This window comes from Mus musculus, chromosome 5, assembly GCF_000001635.26.
Source record: "Mus musculus strain C57BL/6J chromosome 5, GRCm38.p6 C57BL/6J".
Classification (NCBI taxonomy): domain Eukaryota; kingdom Metazoa; phylum Chordata; class Mammalia; order Rodentia; family Muridae; genus Mus; species Mus musculus.
The window spans coordinates 63946318-63970875 of NC_000071.6; the positions used below are offsets into that span (position 1 = coordinate 63946318).

Sequence of the window (24558 nt, forward strand, 5' to 3'; positions counted from 1 at the left end):
CTCACGTTGAGAATCTATAGTTCCCTAGAGCAATTAGGCCCTTCTCAGCCCTGACGGCAAAGGTGACCCCTTCCGCAAACAAATACTGCCCAACAAAGACCAGCTTGTATCAGTATTGTTTGGAGTTCTCTCCCTAGGCCTGGCCGGCTGTAGTTAATTCACAGTACTCTGAGGGCTCACTGTGTCCCTGTGTTTGGCCTACAGCCTGCTGAGCAGATGACAAAAGAAGATGTGAAGGCAAAAAGGATGAAGCAGTGTGGAGATTGGGAAGTGGAGGATGACTGGAGTCAACCTAAAATGACAAATTATATTTGTATTTCCAACCAGTCAGGGAAGCTGAGACAAAATGGGGTAGAAATGGCATCCGTAGAGGGCATCAGGCGTAGCCAGAGGACTTCAAAGATAATAGGGAAGAGAGCAGAAACCAGAGAGGCCAGAGAAGTGACCCCTGGGACCAGTCCCAACATAGCTGTGGCCAATCACGGCAATGAGGAAGCAGCCCATCAGTAGCTCCAATACCACCTCCAGTTTACATCCCCACCCCACCCCCACCCCCCGCACTGGGATGCATTGAGAAGTGTGGGTTTCTGGCACAGCCATCAACAGAGGATGGGAAGGAGACCCCACCCCAACGCACTATCAACTAACACTCCAATCACAGTGTCTGAAGAATAACTACGTAAAGTCGAGAGAGGTTAAATGGCTGAGGTGGCCAGTCATTCATCTCTCTGAAGGTGGTGGCGCACACCATTAGTACCAGCACTTGGGAGGCAGAGGCAGGCAGATTTCTGAGTTCGAGGCTAGCCTGGTCTACAGAGTGAGTTCCAGGACAGCCAGGGCTACACAGAGAAACCCTGTCTCGGAAAAAAAAAAAAAAAAAAAAAAAGAAAACCCTAAGTATGTAGATATATAAAAAGGAGTATACAAGTCAAACACCTACTTTGTAACATAATATATTTTATTTTAAAACAATTCCTTGATACCATCTTACCATTTGGTGAAGAGGAAAGCAAATTTGCATACTAATAAGATGAATGTCCTCATTTACTCTTATATGAAGAATTAAATCTCAGCTGAATATCTGAGTCGACAAAGGACATTTTCAACACTTTCCAGAATTTGCTAGCTACTTTGATTTTTATAATTATCACTACTGATAATTCCAATTAGCATGACTATAGAGTACCAAATGACTGAAGTACATTTAGTCATTTCAGAAGTTGTTGGAATTTGTGTACCAAATTCAAGGCAAAATTCATTTTTTTGGGTTTTTTTTTTTTTTTTTAACCAAGTCAGCGACTCAAACAGCAATTCTTAAAACAAAGAATTCTAACTCTCTATCCCAGACACTAAGTGAATCCTTACACGCTGAGGAATGCCACTTCCATAATTACCCCTCTGTGCTTCTGCAGAGCGGAACACTCCGTATTTATAGGAGAAGGGCAGCGATCTGTAACATACCACAGCCTCCAGCCTGAGCCCCGATGTTTCCAGCAACATCCCTCAGCATCACGGGGCAGCAGCATGTATGAGAGGAAGTGTTTGTGGTGGGTTTAGAACCAGGGCTGCAGAGAAGCCTTCCAAATCCACCAGGGACGAGCTCTGCCAGAAACTCCTCAGGTCAACTGCGCATTTTATTTTAAATTAATTTTTGTCCACTGTACATTTACTTGACTATTATCATAATTTTCATGGCATTCATGAAATTGAGAGAGTGTGGCACCCCTTCTGGGGTCACTACCTATAGCTGAAAGAGCTGCGAACTAGTAGGACACGCCCCCAACCCCATCCCCAAGCCCCCACCCTCTCTGTGGTGTACTTTATAGTTAAAGTACAGTCAAGGTCAGTTACCTACACTATGACAGGGACTCAAAGCAAATCCTGCAAAATGAAGTGACTCCCATCCCACCCCACCCCCCTCCCCCCAAAAATATTTCTGAGTGGCTATGAAGACAGATAAAGCCACAGAGACTCTATGACCGTGCCTTGCTCTTGGGGCCAAGGCTGAGATATATATATAGCCTTCACTCAAATTCAAGAAGCTTAGAAACCAGTAAATATAAAAAGGGCTGAGAGAATGAGAGAGCCCCTGTGGGCCCTAGAGAACAACATGAGTTAGAGCATCATTGTGCTTAAATGTGGTGGATCGGCTTCTGCACAGCTAAGTAGCAGTTGGAGTCCCACCCTCTGCACAGTGTGGCTGAGATGCCTACCTACCTACCTCCCTACCTACAGAATCCTCCCGCCTGGGTAACAGAATCCCACCCCAGTGCATATAGCCTACCTAACCTGACTGTGTCTAAATTCCTTAGAGCTTATGGAATTCATAAGCACCACAGTCTGACTTGGCAGCAGAGGTCACTTTGGCATCAATGGAAGCCTCCATTGGCTCCTCGGTAAACCATGTGGGACCCAGCAATGTCAGGATCTGACCCACCAACTTAACACCTACGCCCCTGGAGCCTAGCATCACTAAGGCAACCTTCACTTGTAATGGGAAGTGCAGAGCAACTTGCGGTCGTGACTCAGAAGTGATGCTTTAAGCCCAGTCAGTCTCTCTGCAGCCTTTGAGAAGTACCACGGGGTTTGAGAAGGGATGCACCAAGAACGCAGGTAGGAGGAGCACTTCATAGTAGACCTACGTAGGACAAGTGACCTGGCTGGACAAAAGGGAACAAATGCTCTGCCCAGAAGGGAAGCTGGGAACAAAGCAGAAGCAGTGCAAACCCAGGTAGCTCCGTGATCAAAGGACCCAAACTGCAGTGACGTTAATATTTTAAGTTTTTTTTTTAAGTAATCTAAATATTTACCATCCCTGGTTTCTATTTAAACTAAGATGGAGGGAAATTTTTAGAGTCTAAGAAAGTCCCTACCTGTCTCTAACACTGGAGAACCCTTTGACCAAACAAATCCCTTAAGGAGACAGAAAGGCTGACCAAAGACAACAGCTGTTGACCCTGCCCCTAGCTACTCCTCAGGAAGGGATTAACTCCAGGATCCTGGGCATCTGGAGAGGTCACTGGCTAAAGTTCTGGCCTCCTTGGCAATCTTCCAGCCTACTTCAAACAATGGCTAGCATTCAGGAGTCAGGCAGAGGCAGATCACACCAGGCCTGAAAATGGGACATGGTCGACTTACCACACTTCTGCTCTGGCACCCAGGGCAGGAAGCAATCGACCATGCCTCTAAGACAGAGAAGGTAAAGAGTCTCAGAGGCACCCCAAGAGGCAGGGCACATCAGTGAAGTCATGCCAAAGGTCAATCAATGGTGGAACGGCCTCAGGGCAGGGGCGGGGGGTGGGGGGGGCACCTCTCTTTCTTCCTGTTCTCCTGCTCTCCTTCCCTCCCCATGCCTACCCATCTGCCCATTCCCCTTTATCTGTTTTCAATGCTGTACACAGGAGGGCATACTGACTCTTTAGCCTTGGTTAGGTAGCCCCCTCTGTCTTCTAGGACAGGGCTGGGAGGTGGGAAAACAAGTGTAGGGAGAATTTTTCCATGAACCTATCTGAACACTTCAAATCGTAAATTACATACATGCCTAGGAAGAGTGGCGAGTTAATTTCTGACACATATCTTTCAAAAAAAAAAAAGAAAAAAAATAGGTGGTTTGGGGCCAGAGAGGTGGCTCTGTAAGAATACCTGCTGCTTTTTCCAAAGTTTTGTTGCCCACAACCACATGGCAGCTGACAACAACTGTAGCTCCAGTACCAGGAGATCCAATGCCCTCTCTGCCCTCCATGAGCACTGGACACACATAGTCTAAATGCATGCATGCAAGCAGGACACTACTATACACATAAAAAAATAAAATTAAATTAAACATTAAAAAAAAGAAAAACAAAATAGGTGGACTAACCTATACCAACTGACCCGAAGATGTAGCTGAGGTCAGCACATGCCACCCAGTATCTCCCCAGTGACTGACAGGTGCCTCCCTCCAAGTGACCCCACTATGTATTATCCATGCATGTGTGCATCTTCCTTCAATGTGAAGATCATATTAATGAGACATTAGCTATGAGGAAATGGTTCTGTACTGACAGCATTCCTTTAAAAAAAAACAAAAACAAAAACAAAAAACTCAGCATCATAAAAACCTCTGATATTAACTGTGGAAAAACAAAAGGTCGTTCAGAAGCTCAACCCTAATACACTTCTCCACAACCATTACCAGGACCAAGGAAATGGAGGCCCTGGCTTAATCTACTGGCACGAGTCCCACGTCCGTTTATGTGTTCACCTAAGTCACAAACTACTGCACTGGGATCTTACGCGATGGTTGCTACAGACATGACTTGGACCCTTGATGGTAACGGCCTGGTGTTTAAAACTCTTTTAGGAGGGAAGAAAAGAGGGAAGGGCAGAAAAGGCAGAAGAGCAACAACATCATTCACATTAGCTAGAAACACAGTCTGTAAGATATGAATGTTCCCACCCAATTAACACAGTGCTGCTGAATACGCCTCCACATTTGAAATTGGATCTAAGTCTCCATAGTGGCCAGGAGTCAGCTGGAATGATGACCTATAGCCTCATCTCGTAAATAAATCACAGTCTGCCATGCATCACTGTGGCAATGACAGAAAGGGACATTCCATCCCCTTCCCCATCCACTCGCCACACCAGCCCACCCCATAGAGACCCAAACACAAATGAGACACAGAAATCAAAGGAATCCCTCAACTTAAGTCAATGCTTCTGAGTGCCATGTAGAGAGTCACAGCTTTCTGGGACACCATGAGGACACCCTGAACAGTCACAGCTTCTGGGACACAATGGGGACACCCTGAATACCAGCAACATACAGCCTGTGACAGCAGAGCCATTCCTTGAGAAGGGCTCCAGGGTCACCCAAGGAGTACCCACCTCCGCTCTAACTTGACAGGTAGTTTTGTTTAGAACTTATTTGGGCCTGGTGTAATTAGGTTCCGTTTGCCAAATACCATCCATCCCCAAAGACACAAATGAGCAGGTTGTGTCCAAAGCTGAATAACCAAAAACCCTGAAAGACAGCAGTACAAAGGATGCTCTGCGCTCATCTACACCAACGGAGAGTTCCAGTCTACAGGATGCAAAGGAGGGCTACAAATAGCAGTACATTCCGACACCAGCTTTTGGCCTTCAGCTGAATGGTCACGGGACTCCAGCTCTCCGCAACTCGCCAGGTTCCTCCAGGGACACTAAATCCAAGCTTATGTAACCTCACCACTGGTGACTGCCCACTGTTCAGAAGGCTGCGATCCTAACAGGTCCGGTCCTATTCCTCTCAAGACACCAGGCGAGACTATGCTGGAAATTACTTAAGCTACGGAAGGAAGGCCAAGTAGTGCGAGCCAGAAGAAAATGCTCAGACAGGAAGCAGAAGACAGGCCCAGATGGCCTGTTTCCTCAGGAGGGAAGCACTGGGTATTCCTGAACAAAATCAGTGACTCCCCTGAGACTGATGGAGGGGAACTGATATAGAGGACCAAGCAAGCCTTGGGGAGCTGCATCTCTGGCTTCTGTGTACAACGTCATCACCGCCAGGGCTGGGAGGTCAGCCAAATCTTTCCAGCAAGCACAGAATACAGCAGAATCTAGACACACAGGGAAGTAAGGGTCGGGAGCAGGGTAAAAGCTTCACAAGGGAGCCGGTCCAGCACCCATCAGTGGGAAGAGGGAGATTCTAACCCCAGGGAAGTTCTAGGGGCTGGGAGCACCATGCTCTAAGCTTCTGGGGTGCTCAGATTCTCTGCCATCACCTGCTGAGAGTAACTCAACTTCAGCGACAACTTCGGTATTTTTACTTGCATTAATCTTCTTTAATGCCCGTAACTCTGAGATAGATGTTATTATTGACCGTGTACGCTGTGCCAGTGGAAGCTAGAGATCAATATCAGGTGGCTTCTCCAATTGCCCTCCACCTTATCTGGGACAGGATCTCTCTGAACTGAAGCTCATTGACTTGGCTAGAAATGGCCAGCCAGCCTACCCTGGGGGATCTGTCTCCACCTTCACACACACACACACACACACACACTCACAATGGGACCACAGTTATGTGTCCCCTGGCTGTTTATGTAGGTGGGCACTCGAGATCCACACTCAGGTTCCTGAGCTTATTTAGTGAGCACTTTGCAGACGGAACAATCTTCCTAGCCCAGAGTTATTATTTTGCGGGGGCTTTTTTTTTTTTGGCTGTTTGTTTGTCTGGTTGGTGTTTGTTTGTTTTGCTCTGTTGTAGTAGGCAAAGGGCCCAGGGACTTGCAGATATTAAGTACATGTCTTATCACTTATCCTGCCAACGGATACCAGCCAATAGATGCTAGTATTAAATTGTCTTAGAAAGGGAGCCAATAAAGAAGCAACACTGTGGCCTTCCTCTTGGGGATGGATGGCTGGGTAGAGACTTGAACCCAGGATCGCCACAGGAGGGACAGAGATTCTGAGCCAAAGGTGCTCCCCAGCAAGGCAAGAGGGGAAGCAAAAACCAAATCTCTCTTGTTTTCACAATGTTCAGACTGGCTCCAGGCTATGAGAGCCCAGGGCAAGTTGATAAAAATATTTGGACCTCAGTTTTCTCAACCCTACAATGTGGACAAGGGTTGAAATGTTCCTGAGTATTCTATGAGATTAATTTGACTTTATATCCCAGTGTGTGCTCAGTGTTAGTAATGTGACCATTAGCAGCAGTTACCAACATATAAAGCCAGACACACAGAAAGACAATGAACCCCAGGAATTAGAAAGGACACTATGTGAGGTACAGAGAACATGAGCCCTCCCTCCATGTGAGGACACAGCAGCCATGGGCATCGCCATGCATTCTGCAGGCAAAGTAGATTCATAATTAGCAGTGCAGAGCCATGAACCATGGTGGCCAGTCAGAGCCATGGAGCACAGAGCAACGGTGCACAGAGCCACAGGACACAAGGCAAAGCCACAAAGCACAGAGCCACAGGACACAAGGCAAAGCCACAAAGCACAGAGCCACAGGACACAAGGCAAAGCCACAGAGCACAGAGCCACTGAGCACAGCGCCGCAGGACACAAGGCTGAGCCACTGAGCACAGAGCCACAGGACACAAAGCAGAGCCACAGAGCACAGAGCCACAGGACACAAGGCAAAGCCACAAAGCACAGAGCCACAGGACACAAGGCAGAGCCGCAGAGCACAGAACCACGGAGCACAGAGCCACGGGATACAAGGCAGAGCCACGGAGCACAGAGCCACGGAGCACAGAGCAACGATGCACAGAGCCACAGGACACAAGGCAGAGCCATGAAGCCCAGAGCTACAGAGCACAGAGACACGGAGCACAGAGCCACAGAGCACAGAGTGACGATGCACAGAGCCACAGCACGCACGGCAGAGCCACGGCAGGCAGACACCCACATTTCTCACATCATATTCACACACAGTCCAGGAGGCTTCTCTTCCTTCCAGGAACAGGAAGGGGAAAATGATTCAACCGAAAACTACAAAAGTTCTAAACAGAGGGCATTCGGATTAGTCACAGGTTCAGTCAGGCAGTGTTCCCACAAGCCAGGCACGTGGGTCTGGCTGGTTTCTGAGAACCTGGGAACCGGGAACTGAAGGGGAACAGCCAGGAAACCTCAAGGTTCTGAGCCCACTGAAGTCACCTGATGTGAAATCCTCTCACAGCCTCTGGAGAAAGCCAAGGAAAGGGGGGCCAAGAGGAAAACCAAAGATCAAATGGGAAAAAGAATTCTGGAAAGATGAAATAGGCCCATCAGGAAAACCCCAGATGAAGGGAAATAGTATGAAAGTCATTACCATGATGCCCAGATGGGATCTCGGAAAATCTAGCGCAGGACTATAATATCAGAACACAGAAACGGAGATAGGAGGATTATGAGTTCCAGGGCAGCCTGAGCTACAAAGCCAACATTTTAAAAAATAAATAAATATGCAACAACTTATACAAAGAAAAAAATACTATAATTGTCACATATTGATAAGTGTCTGTACCATTACTCTACCATAGATTATCTATAATGTAGCTATTAACACATTTATTGTCAGCCTTGACAATAATCCAGGGAAGTAGAGATTATTTTAAACCCCGTTTTACAGATAATTTGCCCCAGGTTGCACATCTAGCAAGTGGCAGAGGTGAGGCAGTAGGCACCGTGCCCTGAGGGTCTGCGCTAGAGTGAAGGATTTGGGCATTCAGTAAAATCCCACAGAGTGCGATTCTCCATAGTTCTTCCTGCTGTGGTTAATAAAAATGCACAAAGAAACTTTAACAGAGGGGAAGAAAAGCTGTCCTCTGACCTCCATGCCTGTGACATGTGAACACCTAAGTACATGCACATGGATACAAACACACACGTATAATAAATAAAAATTTTAAATATAAAAAATAAAAACAGTAATTTATTCATAGAAAAAAAAGGTAAGGTGTTAGACAGCACTTGCTCAATTTAGCATTAACTAAATTCCCTTCCAACTAGTAGAACATTGACATCGTTTTTCGTTTTCTTCTCTATTTCCTTACATTGTCTAAAGAAAAAGATGTTAGTGATAATCAGAAGAGCTGGAGTCTTTTCACAACAAATGAGGAAATCAGTAAGGAGTCTTTATTACGATCAGTTCAAACATAAACCTGTTGCTACCATAGGTGGAAACAGTTGAATATTGCATTTTTTCACATGGTCCAACCTAACGGTCGTATTCATTCTGCAGAGGTAAACCAGAATATAGGACTAGAATCCCTCACTATGGGGACTGCCCAAAGCTACCGTCCACAGTGACACCCCAAATATTTCTATAGGCAGAGACCATGCTATGAGACCTTTGAGCCACAGCACAGGAATCAAAGGTCAAAGAAACCAAATGGTGTACCTTCCACTCCTGTGTACAATAAAGCAGGTGCAAGAATCTGAACAGTGGGGCAATGGCCTGACGCCTTCCACTTTCCTGGTATGTATTTTATAAATGTCTTTGTGCTTTTCTCTAAGTAGAATACAGGTGTGATTCCAGAGGTGATTCCAGGCGTGTTTTAATGTTGGTTCCAATGGCTTCCCAGAGAGATCCTACTATTTCACTTTCTTAACACCCACTGGATGTCCTAGGGTCAATTAAACTCTGACCCTATCAGCCTGGAGTCAGTGTAGACCCACGAGTTAAGAGTTATTCCCTTCGGACAGTGGTGGCACAAGCCTTTAATTCCAGCACTTGGGAGGCAGAGGCAGGCAGATTTCTGAGTTCTGGTCTACAGAGTGAGTTCCAGGTTACTCAGGGCTACACAGAGAAACCCTATCTCAAAAAAAAAAAGAGTTATTCTCTTCAAAGACCAGTCTCGAAGATGACTCTTGGCTACAAATGTCAGTGTTTCTACAATGTCCCCTTCATTCCAATAATTTACTGAAGTGTCTTACAGAACTCAAAAATCTGTCTTCTATGACCACAAGTTTATTGTGAAGGATGTAATAAACCAGGACAGCCAAATGGAAAAGAAGGCAAAGAAGGACAGCTTCCACACCCCCTCCAAGCCCAACTGCCAGCCCAGCCCTGAGCTCACCCCTAGAAGCCCCTTCCATGCCCTGGTACAGAGCTTTTAAGAAGCCTGACTGGCTCAATTGTTGGCTGACGTCCACTGAACCCCAGAAATCAAGGAAAGGACAGAAGTTCCAGCCTTTCCATGGCATGGCTGGTACCTCCCATCACCAGCTCCATGCCTTACTTACAGTCACTAATGAAATCTCAAGTGTGGTCGAAGGGGCTCTTCATGCACAAGAAAGACTCATCCATCTACACTCCCTATAGGTTAGTAAATTCAGAGGGTTTTAAAAGACATCTGCACCAGAGATAGAAGATACAGACCAACCACACTGATCAATGGCAAGAACCCTACTCAATAAAATCTCTAGGTACAACCCAGTCTCAGCGTGGATAAAACCAATCCTCCTGTCATTCTGTCCCTCCCTCCTTAAGTCCTCTCCCATTCCATCCCAAACATGGAGTGTCTGTGTAAGGACTGTTGACATAGTACATAGACATCAAACGTATGCTAGATCGTTCTCACATTGCCCTTCTCCCAGATCTGTGCAGTGACAGTACAAGGCATCAAGGAGCAGGGAAACAGGTCTGCAGGAAGTGACAGAGATGGAGCCGTTGGCCAATTGGGGCTTAAATTCACCCCCATGCTGACTTTTGTTTTATTTATGGACACTGCCCTAAAGGTGACAGCACTCCAACCCAGAAGGAGACGCAAATGATTCGTTCTTGAAGAACAGCAGGGCTGAGAAATGCAAATGGGCTTCCAAAAATAAATCCTGTACGCGAGCTGGTTTGGAGGATTTTGGAGGAGTGACGAACAGGAGACAAGCGGGTACCATAGTTGTTCCTTGACTCTCCTGTGGCCAGGACTCCGCCCACAGTACTGACTTCATCATTCTCATTCCCCGAATTCCTTAAACGCAGCCTTCCTATTTGCGTGTCACACAAATTGACTATATTATATAGACTCCCTTACAAGGGATGGCATTAGTTCCTTGATCCCACAGATGACTCGGAGACATATAAAAAGCTAAAACAAGCATCATTTTGCACTGGGGCTCCCTTGAGCTCTCCTTCCTACCTCTACCCTACAAAGATGCAGGAAAAACATCCCAGCTCTTCACTGACTGTTCAGAACCTGCTATAAACTCCAGTCCTAATGACACCAGACACTCTTCCCTCACAGGGCAATTCCCCGGGACTCCTCTTGGTCCTCTACCCTCCACTGCCCAGCCTGAGCTTCCTGACCCGGCACAATAAAGTCCTTCAAGAGCTGAGGAGCCACACCTCAGTCTCCCCTGTGAAGCTTCCCGCGCTTAGAAGCTCTGCCCCACGGGAGCTGCAATGGCTGGTTTGCTCCTAGCTCCAATGCCATCGTCCAGGCTGTTCCATGGGATTGGTATGAACAGTTCCCTTGTGGATCACTTCAATGCCCAGTTTCAGGCTATGGAGCTCTTTTTGTCCTTCACTTCAAAAGAGAAGTCTCCTGTGATCCCACACAACCCTTAGTCAGTGGTTCTGATTACACCAAAACCCTTTTTCCATGACGCCACAAGGACTTCCATTCATGGCTTATCTACACTTCTCCATCATAAGTTTCATAGAACAAAAACTAAATTAGGTGTTCACTCATTACATGGACCCAGTAGCTACCCGGCAGTATCTCAAATAAGACCAGCCCACGTTTTAATTAACTGCGTGCTGGGTGTGCAAAATGATCTGCAAGTTTTAGCTGAAGCAACTATTAGGCACCTTCTTGGCAAATACAGCCGTGAAATATTTCTCCTGTGAAGCCCAACTGCCCTGCTCAATCTCGCTACTTTAGGCACTGTCCAAGGCCTTGGCTTTTGTCCTGGTGGCTGATCCGTATTGAAGCAATGCAAAGGTTCAAGCCATGTTAGCATAGACCACAGACATGCAAAGGAAAATGATACTATGTAACGTCTGTGGCTAGCCACCTGCCACCTGGCCAACGCCAAGAAATCACAGCTGCTGCTTTCTGTAAAGCCGACAATTCACATGACTGTGGCTAGACTTCCAGCTCTGGAGGGCCATGGCAGTGGAAAATGAGCCCTCCCTCCCCTCCCCCCACTTACACTATGAGACAGAATGTCCAGGGAGCGCTTCAAATGTCCACCCCTCAGAGGAATCTCGGAAAGCCACAGTACGGTTGTATGCATGCACAGAGGAGGTGTCTGGGCAAGTCTTCAGAGCTGAAAGGAGCTCTTCCTCTCCGGCTCCGTGTGGCATGTGACATATACAGGTTCTCTGTAAAGTTTCCACCAGACTAATTTAACCAGCTGGCTAAGAAAAGTTATCCCAGGCGGATTTCTGAGTTTGAGGCCAGCCTGGTCTACAGAGTGAGTTCCAGGACAGCCAGGGCTACACAGAGAAACCCTGTCTCGAAAAACCAAAAAAAAAAAAAAAAAAAGACTATAGAAGAGAGGAAATAAATAAAATGAAATTGAAGTTGTGCTTCCAGGTCCTGACTTTTTTTTTAATTAAATTTTCTTATTCGTCTGTGTGTATGTCTGTGTGTCTGTGTGTGTCTGTGTGTCTGTGTGTCTGTGTGTGTGTGTCTGTGTGTATCCCTGGCTGACCTAGAGGTCACTATGTAAAACAGGCTAGCCTAGAAGTATGGAGATTAAAAGTGAACACCACTATGCCAAGATAAAGAAAACATTTCTGAATCCAATTGCATGTTCATTTACTTACCACAGATGGCACGCCTGTGACTCCAGCACTTACAAGGCTGGGGCAGGAGAACTACAAATTTACAGGTTTTTTGTATGTGTATGAGTTTCACTTGCCTGTATACATGTACATCATTTGCATGCCTAATCCTGTGGAAGCCAGGAGATTCCCTGGAACGGGAGATCGAGACAACTGTGAACTACAGTGTGAGTGCTAGGATCTGGACCAGGGTCCTCTGCAGAAGCAGCAAGTGCTCTTAACATGTGACCCATCCTTCCTGCCTTGGGAATGTAAAGTTAAAGCCTGACTAGACTTCAGAATTAGTTCAAGGCCAGCAAAAGCTACATAGTAAGACCCAGTCTCTAAGAAGGGGTGGGGTAGGCAATATTCAGAGACGTCTTTGGTTAATGAACTATTTTTGACTAACATCAAAAACCTACTTTCACTTGCTAAGATACCTTGGTTTTCTCTTTAAGTAGATGGAGCAAGAATGGGAAACTGACAAATTAAATATAAATCTTTCCTTCGACTGGTACCAGCGTGTACACATCATTTCACACTACACAAGGGACCTTTGGGGATCAGGAACATCCACCCAGCTTTGGCTTCCCCTCCTCTGTGATGAGCAAGAAAGCTCGCTTCTCGTAAGTCTCAGTTCCCTCCATGCCACAGAGCAGACCGCAGTGACCTGCTCCTCCCAGTGACTGCAAAAGTTAAATCTGCTCAAGCGATCAAATACTTAACACATCTCATCGACGCGGCTGCCACAAAGAGTTCTAGTTAATAGGAAGAATACCGGGGAAGCAAATGCTTATAACTGAGGGCCAAATACCGTGGGAGAGATACAGGGCGCGTGACCTGCACGCAGGTCATCCCAGAATGGCAGTCTAGGAGAAGTCACAGGAAAGGTTTCCTCAAGTATTAGCCTTGATCTCAGCTGGAAGCACAGATACAAGGCAGGATAGGCTAGCCTAAGACAATGAGTGGGAACACAAAGGAAGACGGATAAGCCCACATCTTCCCTCCCCAACACTCCCCGGCTCTCTTCCGATTCTTAGTCAACATCAACAGGAAATGTTGACAGAGATGCAAACTCTCCATTCTCATCTCAAGCCCACTGTATGTTGTCTTAGCTGGTCCAGGGAGGAGCCAGCCACCTGGGCCGTGACCAGCCTCCAGATAGACACCCAAGTTTGAGAAGCACTGGCCACAGCTTAGCCTGCTGCTGTATTAGCCCATTTCAGCTGCCAATACCACAAGTAGGCCAGGTCACTTTAAAGAAGAAGTTTACTTAGTTCATACTTCTAGAATCTCCAGATACCCCATCTAATGGTGGTCTTTTTGCTGGCAGAGTCTAAGTGTTGTTCGGGATTCACATAGAAATAGGAACCATGTACACAAGTGAGACACACACACAGAGACACAAAGACATTGACACAGACTCTGTATGTCTCTCCTCTGGTCTCTTAATCGATGATGCTATAAGGATTTAACCATGAGGCTGCCACCCTAATGGCTTTATCTAAAGCTAATCAGTACTAAACCCGGCATCCATGAAGTTTCCAGCCTCCTAAGGCCTTAGATGTGAGCATGTAAGCCCTTTGAGGACACACCACATCCAAACCGTCACACACATCAATCACTCTTCCGCAACGGCTGGTTCCTTTTACCCAGCTAATGCCTATAGCTGTGCAGTGGAAATTTAAGCCTTATTTGCTCCAGAATGTTTTTATTTGCCCCACCTGGCCTGGATTCTCAATTCTCCACACACCCCCCACCCCAGCCGCAGGCTAGATACTCTGGCCCTGTGCCTCTCTTTTCTTACTGAGGTGCTAAGACAACTCCATGAGGCTCCACATACCCTGTTCACATCACTTCATCTTCTGTGCCTTGTGTGTTGTCGGGTGCTATGTTAATACTTACTTTCCCCCTGGTCTCCTTGTGGCTGGCATCCTCTCTCCATCAATCAGAGGAGTCTATTGCTATATTTGACTGTGTTGAGACTTAATTCCGAGATCCATGTTTGTGGCGTATAGAGGCATCCTCTCTCCATCAATCAGAGGAGTCTATTGCTATATTTGACTGTGTTGAGACTTAATTCCGAGATCCATGTTTGTGGCGTATAGAGATGGGGCCTTTGAGAGGTAATTGGGATTCGATGAGGTAATGAAGCAGAGAAAGAGAGAGCCATGGCATGCACACTTAGGCTTGCCACAGGATGTCCTCTACCCCGTTGTGATGCAATGGAGGTCCTCTCCGGATGCCCCGCAGATGTCAGCACACCCATGACTTCTCAGTCTGCCAAACCAAGAGGCAAATGCACGTCTAGTACCCAGTGGCAAGCATTCCGTTATAGCAATAGAAAGGAGACGAAGATGCTCACGAAATAGATGGTTTTAAATACTTCATGTGTTGGGACATTGAAAATATGATACACACACAACTGACTGGCATTGGCTGGCAGAATACAAGTGACTGTGCCTTTGGAAAGAGACTCATGAATAGATTTGGAGTTTTAAAATCTTTACGCTGAAAACGTTCACTACTACGTCCTCTCACTGTCTCGGTTTTCTCCGATCTCCTGGTTGCCGGCATCCTCTCTTCATGTCTAGTTTTGCCACCTTCAGATGTAAACAAATCCCACAGAGGCTGATAGACAGCAGTCTATCATCAATCCAGAGGAAGGCAGAGGAGACTCGGTGCTAAGATCTGAGACTGAATGTTCCAAAGAGTAACTTTCTACCCTAATAGAAAGAATAAGGGGGGCCGGAAAGATGCCTAACTGAACCCGAGGTCAGTCCCCAGGACCCACATTAGCCAGCTCATACTGCATGTAACTCCAGGTCCAGGGGATCCAATGCCTTCCTCTGGCCTGTACACACACACACACACACACACACACACACACACACACACACACTCACATATACACACAGGTGGGAGAGGGAGATATTCTGGACTCTCCATTCACATTTTAAAAACCTATTCTATTCCAGGTCTGAAAGTCAAACCTGGGCAGTGAACAAGATCCACACATGATGTCACCCTAATGGCTGCTAAGGATGGGCTGCCCATGACTCCTGCAGGCCACCGTGTCCTTTTGGGTTCAGTTTCCCCATATGCATAACAAAGGGACTAGTAACAAGATGACCATCTCTAAAGGCATGTCACTAAGAACAAAAGTCACTGCTATGATAGTTATCATTCTTCTGAGGTCAGGTACATCCCACATCTGAGAGCTGGGGAAACAGACCTTCTTGAAGCGTGAACACCAGGAACAGGTATGGACAGAGGAAACCTGCTAGGAGCAGGGACAGCTGTGCGTCCATGTCAATGCAAGGACATGCCAACAGGACAGGAGGTCCCACAGGGTACAAAGAAACAGTCTTAAATCTTAGTCGTACCCATTTCCTCTCCACTAAATAGACTCTGAGGACGTCACTAGAACCACCACCCCCGCCCCGCCAGCCTGTAATACACAGGCTCTGCTTTCCTGTCATGAAACTTCGTTTCATTCAAATAAGTCCCTGCGAGGAAAGAGGAGCCCAGTGACCAATTAGACCTTCACTAACCAAAGCATATGGCGTGATCACTACATCAAGTCGTAAGGAAACGCACTACAACTACAGGCTGGCTGGCTGCATCGATGAGTCCCCCAAAGTTCTTCCAAAACGAAACAGGGCTGTCTATCTTTATAAAGGTAAAGGTTTCCTCGCTTCCTTCTCTTTCCTTGTAATACTGTGACAACCAGTGGCTTTGTCTCCACCTCCCACGAGAAGCCACACAGTCAAGCCCATTGGTCCTGGTTCCCTCTCTATCCTACTTCCTTGAAGCTCCCTCTTGTTCTGCTTTAAAAATTTTCATAATGTAGAGGGTTAACTTAAAACTCACTCTGCAACCCAGGCTGGGCCTTGAACTAACAGCAATCCCCCCCATCTCAGCTTCCCAGTGCTAGGGTTAAGACCAGTTTTGGAATGGTTAGGAACTTTGTTTCATCTTTTTTTTTTTTTTTATGTGAACTGTTAATGCCTGGCTATGGACAAATAATGAAGCAAGCCTTTTTAACATACCTATGCCGCAAACACAGTGCCAAGCGTGCCCATGCGTTGGCTCACATCATCGTGACAATAACCACATGAAGCAGCTTGGCTCTATTTTCTCCATAATACAGGTAAGAGGAGTGGTTTAAAGACTTGTTTTCTCTGGACAACAGGCACTTTTATTAGTGCCTGAAATGCTGTTATAGCCAGGAGTTTGCAAACCAAGTAAGGGGCGGGGGAGAGCCTGGAGAGGGCTCCTGGGGAGGACTGGCAACTAGCACAGGAAACAGAACCCAGGCTGGGGAATTGTCTCTTTTTTGGGATCCCAGACAGTGCCAAAGGAGGAAAGACAGTAAGCTGGAGGCCTTGGGGTATTGCAGGCAGCAATGGAAACTGGCTCTCCTGAGTTCAAGGAGGCTGGCCAGGGAGCCTGGAGATAAGATGACTGGCCCCAAGAACTCAGGTTGCCTGGGGGTATCTCCGAAATGTTCCTCAGCAGATTGAATTTCTTTCTCTCACAAAGAGAGCCGTGTCACTAGCTGGCAGAGAAGAGACCCAGCCGAACCTCTCTACTTACCCATTAGGGTTCCATTACATAGAGCACTCACCCATAGAGCTACCAAACAGATGCAGAAGCCCAGCTGCATCCAAGTGTCTTTATTAGATCCTGCTTAGAATATCCAGGTGGCCTTCCTCCTCCTGAAGTGCTCTGCAGCAGAGAGGTTATTTTTTTTAAAGTCTCTACTGGCCCTGAGTCACTTTTCAAATCTCTGTAAGATTTTAAGATGCATTTTTATGTTTAAGCGTGTGAGTGCTTTGCCTGGTTGTATGTATGTATATGTACTATGCTCATGCCTGGGCCCACGGAAGACACAAAAGGGCATCACATGCCCGCATCTGGAGTTAGTTACAGGGTTATAAGTTGCTGTGTGGGTGCTGGGAATCAAACTCAGGCAAAGCACTCTTAGCTACTGCGCCTTCTCTGGAGAGAAGAAGTCCTCTCTGCAGGATCCCTGCTATTTCTCCATGGGACATTTTAGATATTTGTATGGGCTACTTATTGGCTCCCAAGGGATGTGAGAAAACATGAACAGATGAGTCAGGGAAGGGAAACGCACGGTCATGAGTCCTTAACTGAAACCCCAGAGGCAGATGCCCGATTGCAGAAAGGTGGCCGAGTTCAACTTGCACTGTCACACTCAGAAGTCAAACGTGCTGGGTGGCCGCAGCAAGGCACAGGGGTATTCAACCTATGCGAGAGCAAACTCGAACTTGAACACCTCCCACTGGGGCAGGCCCTGTGTTACCAGCGCTCGCTCTCTCTCTCTCCCTCTCTCTCTATATATATGTATATGTATATATATATATATATATATATATATATATATGCATATATATATATATGTGTGTGTGTGTGTGTGTGTATGTGTATATGTATAAGTATGTGTGTGTATATATGTGTGTATATATATGTGTATATATACATATATATATAGTGTGTGTGTGTATGTGTGAGAGAGTATGTGTATGTATGTATTTAAAATAAAAAAAATCCTCATTTTTTTCAGAGCATTTTGCATTTGTGAAATGTCCAGAAAGGATTACAGCACTGTACAAATGCTCTGGATACTAGAGAGAAGCAAAGAAAACCAACCTGATAAAGGATAGTAAAAAAAATAAATAGCCCATCTTACAAGAACCAAAGATGATAACATTAAAACAAGGTACCAACACATAGCTTTTGCCTAAAACATTAGCAGCTACCTTTTTATTTTCAGGGGAAAAATACTAAGAGCGGGCAGTGAGTGCTTCAAACCACTGTGGTAAGAGTACAAACCGGAAGTTATCAACGGCCTCACAATGTGAACTGCACCGACCTCTAAGCTGCTTTTCCAAGAACCCATCTTCTACACAGGCAGTCAACTATGACACCAAGCCTTGTGGACAGAGGTGTTCAGGGAAACAATGGAGAAATTTAAATCTCATTTTAAAACAATCAATGACAGCTACAGCCTTCCGGAAAGGAGGCATGGTGTGGCAAAAACACAGTGAAGCTACGGGATGGAACTCTAAGACACCTTCCCAGTGCTTCAGGAGAGAGCCAGCCTATGACTAAGGTAAAAGGGACCCGGGCCAATAAAACTACACTGCATTAGGATACTACCCGAGGTCAGGGTGCAGGAAGAGAGACCAGAATGGAATGCAAACTGAGGCAAGTGCCTCCAGGTAAGAGATCAAAGGCTAACTCCCTCCTCCCACGCAAACGGCAGGAGGGACTTTGCAAAACTACCTAGACCGCTGCAGAGTCATACCGCTGTGACTCTTCAGAAACATTTTAGAATGAAAAGAATTTTCTTTCCAAAGAGGAAAAAGAATAGTTTGCAATGCACTTTAGAACTGAACAGATAGGACAGAGTGTAACAGTGTAACAGATGGGACAGAGGCCCAGGTAACTCCCTGTAACTTCCCGCTTCTCAGAGGGTCCACATTCCCAGCCTTTAACACAGGATCAGTCGGGTGGGATTACACAGAGGAAGTGATCTGAGGACAAACCCTATAGACCAAGCTGGCTTCAAATTCACAGAGATAAGCCTGATTCTGCCTCCTCAGTACTGGGATTGAAAGGATGCGCCACCATGCTTAGCCTTCTTTTTACTCTCTTGGCTTAGCAGCCCCAAACTCCTTGCTGTGGACGACATTTTACGTACATTCAGATTGTATAGTATTAGTCCTAATTAAATGTGGCATATAAATGATACATAGCATAACCCTGGGATAAAGACAAAATTGCATACATGTAAATAAGAGAATTTTAAAATCTTTACCAGTTCCTAAACACAACCACAAGGATTACTGGACAACTCTTAAGAGACTGTTTTAACTAATGACAATTTGCTTTTGTTTCTTTTTCTTTACTTTTTCTTTTTATTCATTTGTTTGTTGGTTGGTTGGTTGGTTGGTTGGTTTATTGGCTTTTGGTAGTGCTGGGGACTGAAGCCAGGCACTCCTGAACATGAGAGGAAGCAGGCAGGCAGGGTGAGTGTCCTGCCACTGAACACCCAAAGCCCAGACGCCACTGTGTCATCATGATGCCAACTTTTGATTTTAGGCCTTCAAACTTAGACCAAATTGTTTTCAATAACAGTATTTTTAATGTGCATCCTTCTAAATGCTATAATTAAAATGGTCCAGTATGCAATAAGACTAAAACATCAAAGCCACATTATTTTTTTTAAAGTAAAAAAAAAAAAAAAAAATCAAAGTTCGCTGTTTGAATCACCTGGACTGTGGCTTCTCACATTCAAATCCAAGTCTTCCCAAAATTCCCTCATTCTTTTCTGAAGGATTAGAAAAAAATGCACAGAGGAGATAAAGAAATGTCAGCCACTGGTGATATTTTTCATTTCCTCTTTGAATTTGGAGTAAGCATGAAGTCCAAAGCTCTAAACAGTATTTTTTTTTTTCCAAAACACTGCACCCAATGTCTATGAACTATGTGGACATTCAGCTAAGCAGCTGTCCAGCCAAAAGAGAACCCAGAGTTTAATCAAACATATCTTCAACATCTAAATGAGGAATCTGAGGCTGGCTGGATGCCCACAGAGCCCAGGGACTGTGCATCCCTCACAGCTCCAACCCTGGAACTGTTTTCCCATCTCTCTACTCAAGGGCTGTGCCCAGTGACAGGAGAGGTAAGAAACGGAGACCAAGGAGGACAAGTCACCAGAGAACTCAAGGACATAAATAAGGCAGGACCTGGAAAAGCAGCTCTGTTACTTGCAAAGTAGCTTCTAATGCCACTGTCTAGATGGCTTACAGTAAAGGAAGTGAAGCCCTGGCAGTGGTGGCGCATGCCTTTAGTCCCAGCACTTGGGAGACAGAGCCAGGCGGATTTCTGAGTTCGAGGCCAATCTGGTCTACAGAGTGAGTTCCAGGACTGCCAGGGATACACAGAGAAAACCTGTCTCAAAGAAAAAAAAAAAAAAAAAGGAAGTGATAGAGACTGCCACCCACCCTCTGAGAAGCTCTCTGTCGGTTCTCCACTGTATGGCTCAGATGACTACATACTCCTGATGTGATGTTTGGGCATCTTAGAACTAACTACCTTACAATTTAAGTCAGGTTGCTGAGGCTGACCTATCCTCTATTTTCTCTGGGAAGCATGGGGGACAGTAGAAAGATGATGAATTTAAAACCAAACAGGCTGTATTTATCCCCCCACCCCCCACCCCCCTCTCCCTTCCCCCTACCTCCCACCCCACCCAACCAATGCTTACTGATACAGTGCCTATGTAATGACAGGCCTCAGTTGATCTACAGAGAATAAACACATCTTGGGTCATGAGGAATAAGTTTTAAAATACACATGAAGCACCCAGCTAAAGCACACGGCAGGCTGTCTCTATCAGATGCCATCTCCTTCTTCCTACTTCTGGACTTGGAGTCCAAAGAGATCAGCTGCCAGATGTTCCAGGCTCATCTCTTGATACAGGCCCTAAGCCAGCCAACAAACTGGAAGTTCTATCCTCTCCACCTTAGGTACTTCATTCTTTTTAAGCACTAACTTTCACTCATAAAAGGTTACTAATAGCACCACTCCGTAGAACTTTCTTCAGTCACATTGCAGGCCTGACACCCGGATGTTGTTCAGAAACCCAGCAAAACAAAAACCCACTCTAGGAATGGATTTCTCCTGATGATGGCTGGTTACATGCCTCACTTACTAAACTGTAACAATCTTGCTCCCAGGTTCATCTTTTCTGTTATTGTTCCAAACTCTGCAACAAGTGATACCACTTACTACCTGCAGTCTCCAATCTACGTTGAAACTATGTTGTAGTTACAAGTCTCGGGAAAGAAGCCCAGGATGCACGGGAAAATCTCCCATCCAATAGAACGAGTCACCAGCTTCCCTTTCCCCTGGGTAGATGGCTGAAGGAAATGCGGATCTGCTAATAAATACCCAGGAGACACATCGTCTATCTATCCTGTTCCCTTGCTAGCTCGTTCTGATGCCCATGAAAAAGTAAAGGACAAATGAGAAGCAGGCTCCAAAGCTCCGAGTGACTAGAACATTCTCCAAAAAGAAGAGCAGCACGTATATTTTATAGAGAAGACAGTCACCGTTGGAAGCCTTCCAGCTGCTTATTATTTGGGCCTGAAGAGGAGCCACCCCTGAAGGCAAGCTTGGCAGAGCCTGCTGACGTAAGAATCAGCCTGTGGTAACCCCAAACGGCCAGGAAGGCTTAACTTTTTTTTTTTAAGTACTGCAGCGAGGTGGCAATTAAGAGGGGGAAACAATTATTAAGAATCCCTGGTGTGTGCCTTATAAAAACAGGAGCACAAGGCAAAGGCGTCCTTAAGTAAAAGGTAGACCTCTTAGATTTCAGTTAGAAACTCCCGCTGATGGCTTGTAGTTGAAGACAGCACTCAGCGTCTCGGCTTGGTGGCTTCCACCCCGACCACAGAGGTTCCTTTTGTGATGACAGGATTTGATACAAAGAAAAAGCAGTATACATTATAGATGTCTTTCCTCTTTCCCGGCCTAATTTATCCAGCATGTATGGGAAGGAGTGAGAAATTCCCGACTTACTAAAAGAATCCATAACCACCTGCAAAGACTGGCACTTTCAAGGCTTTAACATAATGAAAAGGAAAGAAGAAAATAAAGCGAGGAAGGAGGCTGGAAAGCAGAACCCTATCCCGGGTGTCAAGATATTCGCCTGGTGAGGCCTCTGAGGACCAGGACAGTAGAAAGGGGTCCACGGCTAGGGAGAAGGCATCCCAGGAAAGCGACATCCTGAAGAATCCGAGTTGGGGTCCCGCCGTTTTTTAGAAGCGGCGGGGAGGGAAGGCGGGACCCCGGCAGGCGGGTGGGGAAGGACTGGAGCCGCGCTGCGCGCCGCACCCTGCCCGGGCCACCCCGGGACACCCAGATGTTCAGAGCCAGATCCGGTAGCACAGCAGGGCGCGCGCAACTCAGGGCGCGGCGGGGTTGTGGGCTCGACCGACTCGTCGAGCCCCTGGCTCCCTTCCGTGCGCAGACCCAACTCACCAGGCGTCCCGACCAGGACCAAAGCACTCACCGGCGGCCACCAGCGGCGAACTCACAGCGCCTCCCACGAACACTGAAGCAGCAAGCACAGCGGACCCCGGGAGTCCCCACAGAGCCATCGCCGCGTCCCTCTGCCCTCCTCGCCCCGGCCGCGGCGTCCCGGGTCGGGGTAGACGGTGCAGCTCGAGGGCTGCCGGGTGGATTGAATGCAGGAGCTCGGCCCCCGCGAGCCCCTACCCGCTCAGCCTGGACCCGCCAGGACCCCGCCCACCGCACGGAAGCCCCGCCCCTGATCGCCGCGCCCCGGTCCCTTGAAGCCTGGACCCGCCTCCGCACGCATGACCCCGCCCCCGAGTCCAGGCCGCGCCTCTCCTGTCACTCCCGCTTCCCCTCTAAACCCTTGGGTCGCGTCAGCCGCGCGCCCAAGCCGTGGCCCCACCCCGAGCCCCGCCCACTGCTGACCCTCTCCGCCTCCTCTGCTGGGCGGGCTAACCCTGCCCAGCCAAGTGGCGGGTCTGCGCGGGAGCCTCAGGCTGGGGCGGGTTACTCCCTTCTCCTGGGTCCTGGGACTAGTCAGATGCGGGAAGAGGAAGGCAGAGGTTAGGCCAGGAAGCCCAGGATGGAGAGCAGACAGGACCAGCAGTTTCAGAATGGCGCGATGTTTTTTTTTTTTTTCTCAATCGGAGTCTTTACCCAGTTAATTAACCTTCGTTAGTGGTCTAGGAAGGAATGCTACGTTCAAAGTCATGGTTGATCGTTTAAACATTAAGGAGAATAAATTAAAAAAAAAAAACTTTTTTAATTGTCCCCATCCCATTCTGTCTAAGCTACTTCTATTGAGGAACACGTCCCCACACACTGGTTGTTTGCTTGCGTTGGACTGGGTTTTGTTTTAATCATCTTGCAAACACTCCCCTGGAACAATTCTTCAACTTTCCAGTCACTTCTGTCTTCATATCCTCACATCAGCTCGGTAAGGTGAGTATTATCCCCATGTCACCGGCCAGGAAGTGAGCTCATGAAGTCTGCATGACCTGGGCCACCATGATCCATGTATCTCCAGTGTTTGCTTGCAGGTTTAATCTCAGCTCCTGGCTCAAGGACAGCATGCACTAAGAGGGCAGAAGTAGTTGTTAAAGGGGAATGTACCTTTTTCTGACTAGCTTCCTTTTAACTAACCAATAGCCTCGTTTTAACTAATCCGTGGAGACTCCACACAAGGTCCTTAAAGCCCAGTCCTGACAGATGTGAGCTGAATGGAGGGTGGGTCTTCAGCCCCTTCTGTAAACTGACTGGTGGCCTCTAATGCTCAAGGGGGAGTTATTTCTCCTCTCTAACACCCTCCACCCTTCTGTTACAAATAGCAATGATGTGAGAATTACCAGGGAGAGAAGCTGAAGGTTGGAGGCCCTGCCCTTTGAGTCAAAGACAGGAACTATGGATCCTATGCACAATTTGTGGCACATCCTGTAGTCTGACAAATGTATCAAAGGGAAAGGTCTGAGAAAGAATGCAGAGGAAAGACATTGTGCTGGCCAGTTTTTTTTTTGTTTTGTTTTGTTTTGTTTGTCAACTCAACACAAACTAGAGATTTGTCTGAGAACCTCAATTGGAAAAAAATATCTCCATAAGATCAGGTTGTAGGCAAGTCTGTAGGGCATTTTTCTTAATGAGTGATTGATGGGGGAGGGCCCAGCCGATTGTGGTTTCTGTAAGAAAGCAGACTGTCCAAGCCACGAGGAACAAAGCCAATAAGCAGCACCCTTCCACGGTCTGGGGGCCAACTCCTGCCTCCAGGCTCCTACCCTGCTTGAGTTCCCGGTTTGTTTCCTCTGATAATTAAACAGCAACGTGGAAGTGTAAGCCAAACAAGCCCTTTCCTCCCTGTGGTGGTTTGAATAGGACTGGCTCCCATAGACTCCTGTGTTTGAATGCTTGTCCCCAGAGAGTGACACTATTAGGAGGTGTGGCCTTGATGGAGGAAGTAAGTCCCTGGGGATTGGGCTTTGATATCTCAGAAGCTCAAGCCAGGCATACTGGTTTAAGGCTGCCTGAGGATCTGAACGCTCAGCTGCCTCTCCACGGGTGTTTGCATGCCACCATGCTTCCAGCCATGATGACAATGAACTAAAACTCTGAACGGTAGCCAGCCCCAATAAATTGTTGTCCTTTATAAGAGTTGCTATGGTCATGGTGTCTCTCCACAACAATAGAACAGTGACTAAGACACTCTCACAAGTTGTTTTGGTCACAGTGTTTCA

General features: G+C 46.9%; 1 protein-coding gene across 2 annotated transcripts in view; it reads right to left on the reverse strand.

Annotated features, from left to right (window-relative positions):
* Rell1 (RELT-like 1) overlaps positions 1 to 22703 on the reverse strand; it is a 79684-nt gene extending 56981 nt beyond the window's left edge. The window contains exon 1 of one of the 2 annotated variants that reach the window (XM_006503621.4): positions 22329 to 22703. In XM_006503621.4, coding sequence (XP_006503684.1) covers positions 22329 to 22416 — 88 coding nt within the window. In that variant the 5' untranslated portion in view covers positions 22417 to 22703. The remainder of the gene's footprint in view (positions 1 to 22328) is intronic. The other variant, NM_145923.4, reaches the window with a different exon arrangement.
* Between the last annotated feature and the right edge of the window lie 1855 nt (positions 22704 to 24558).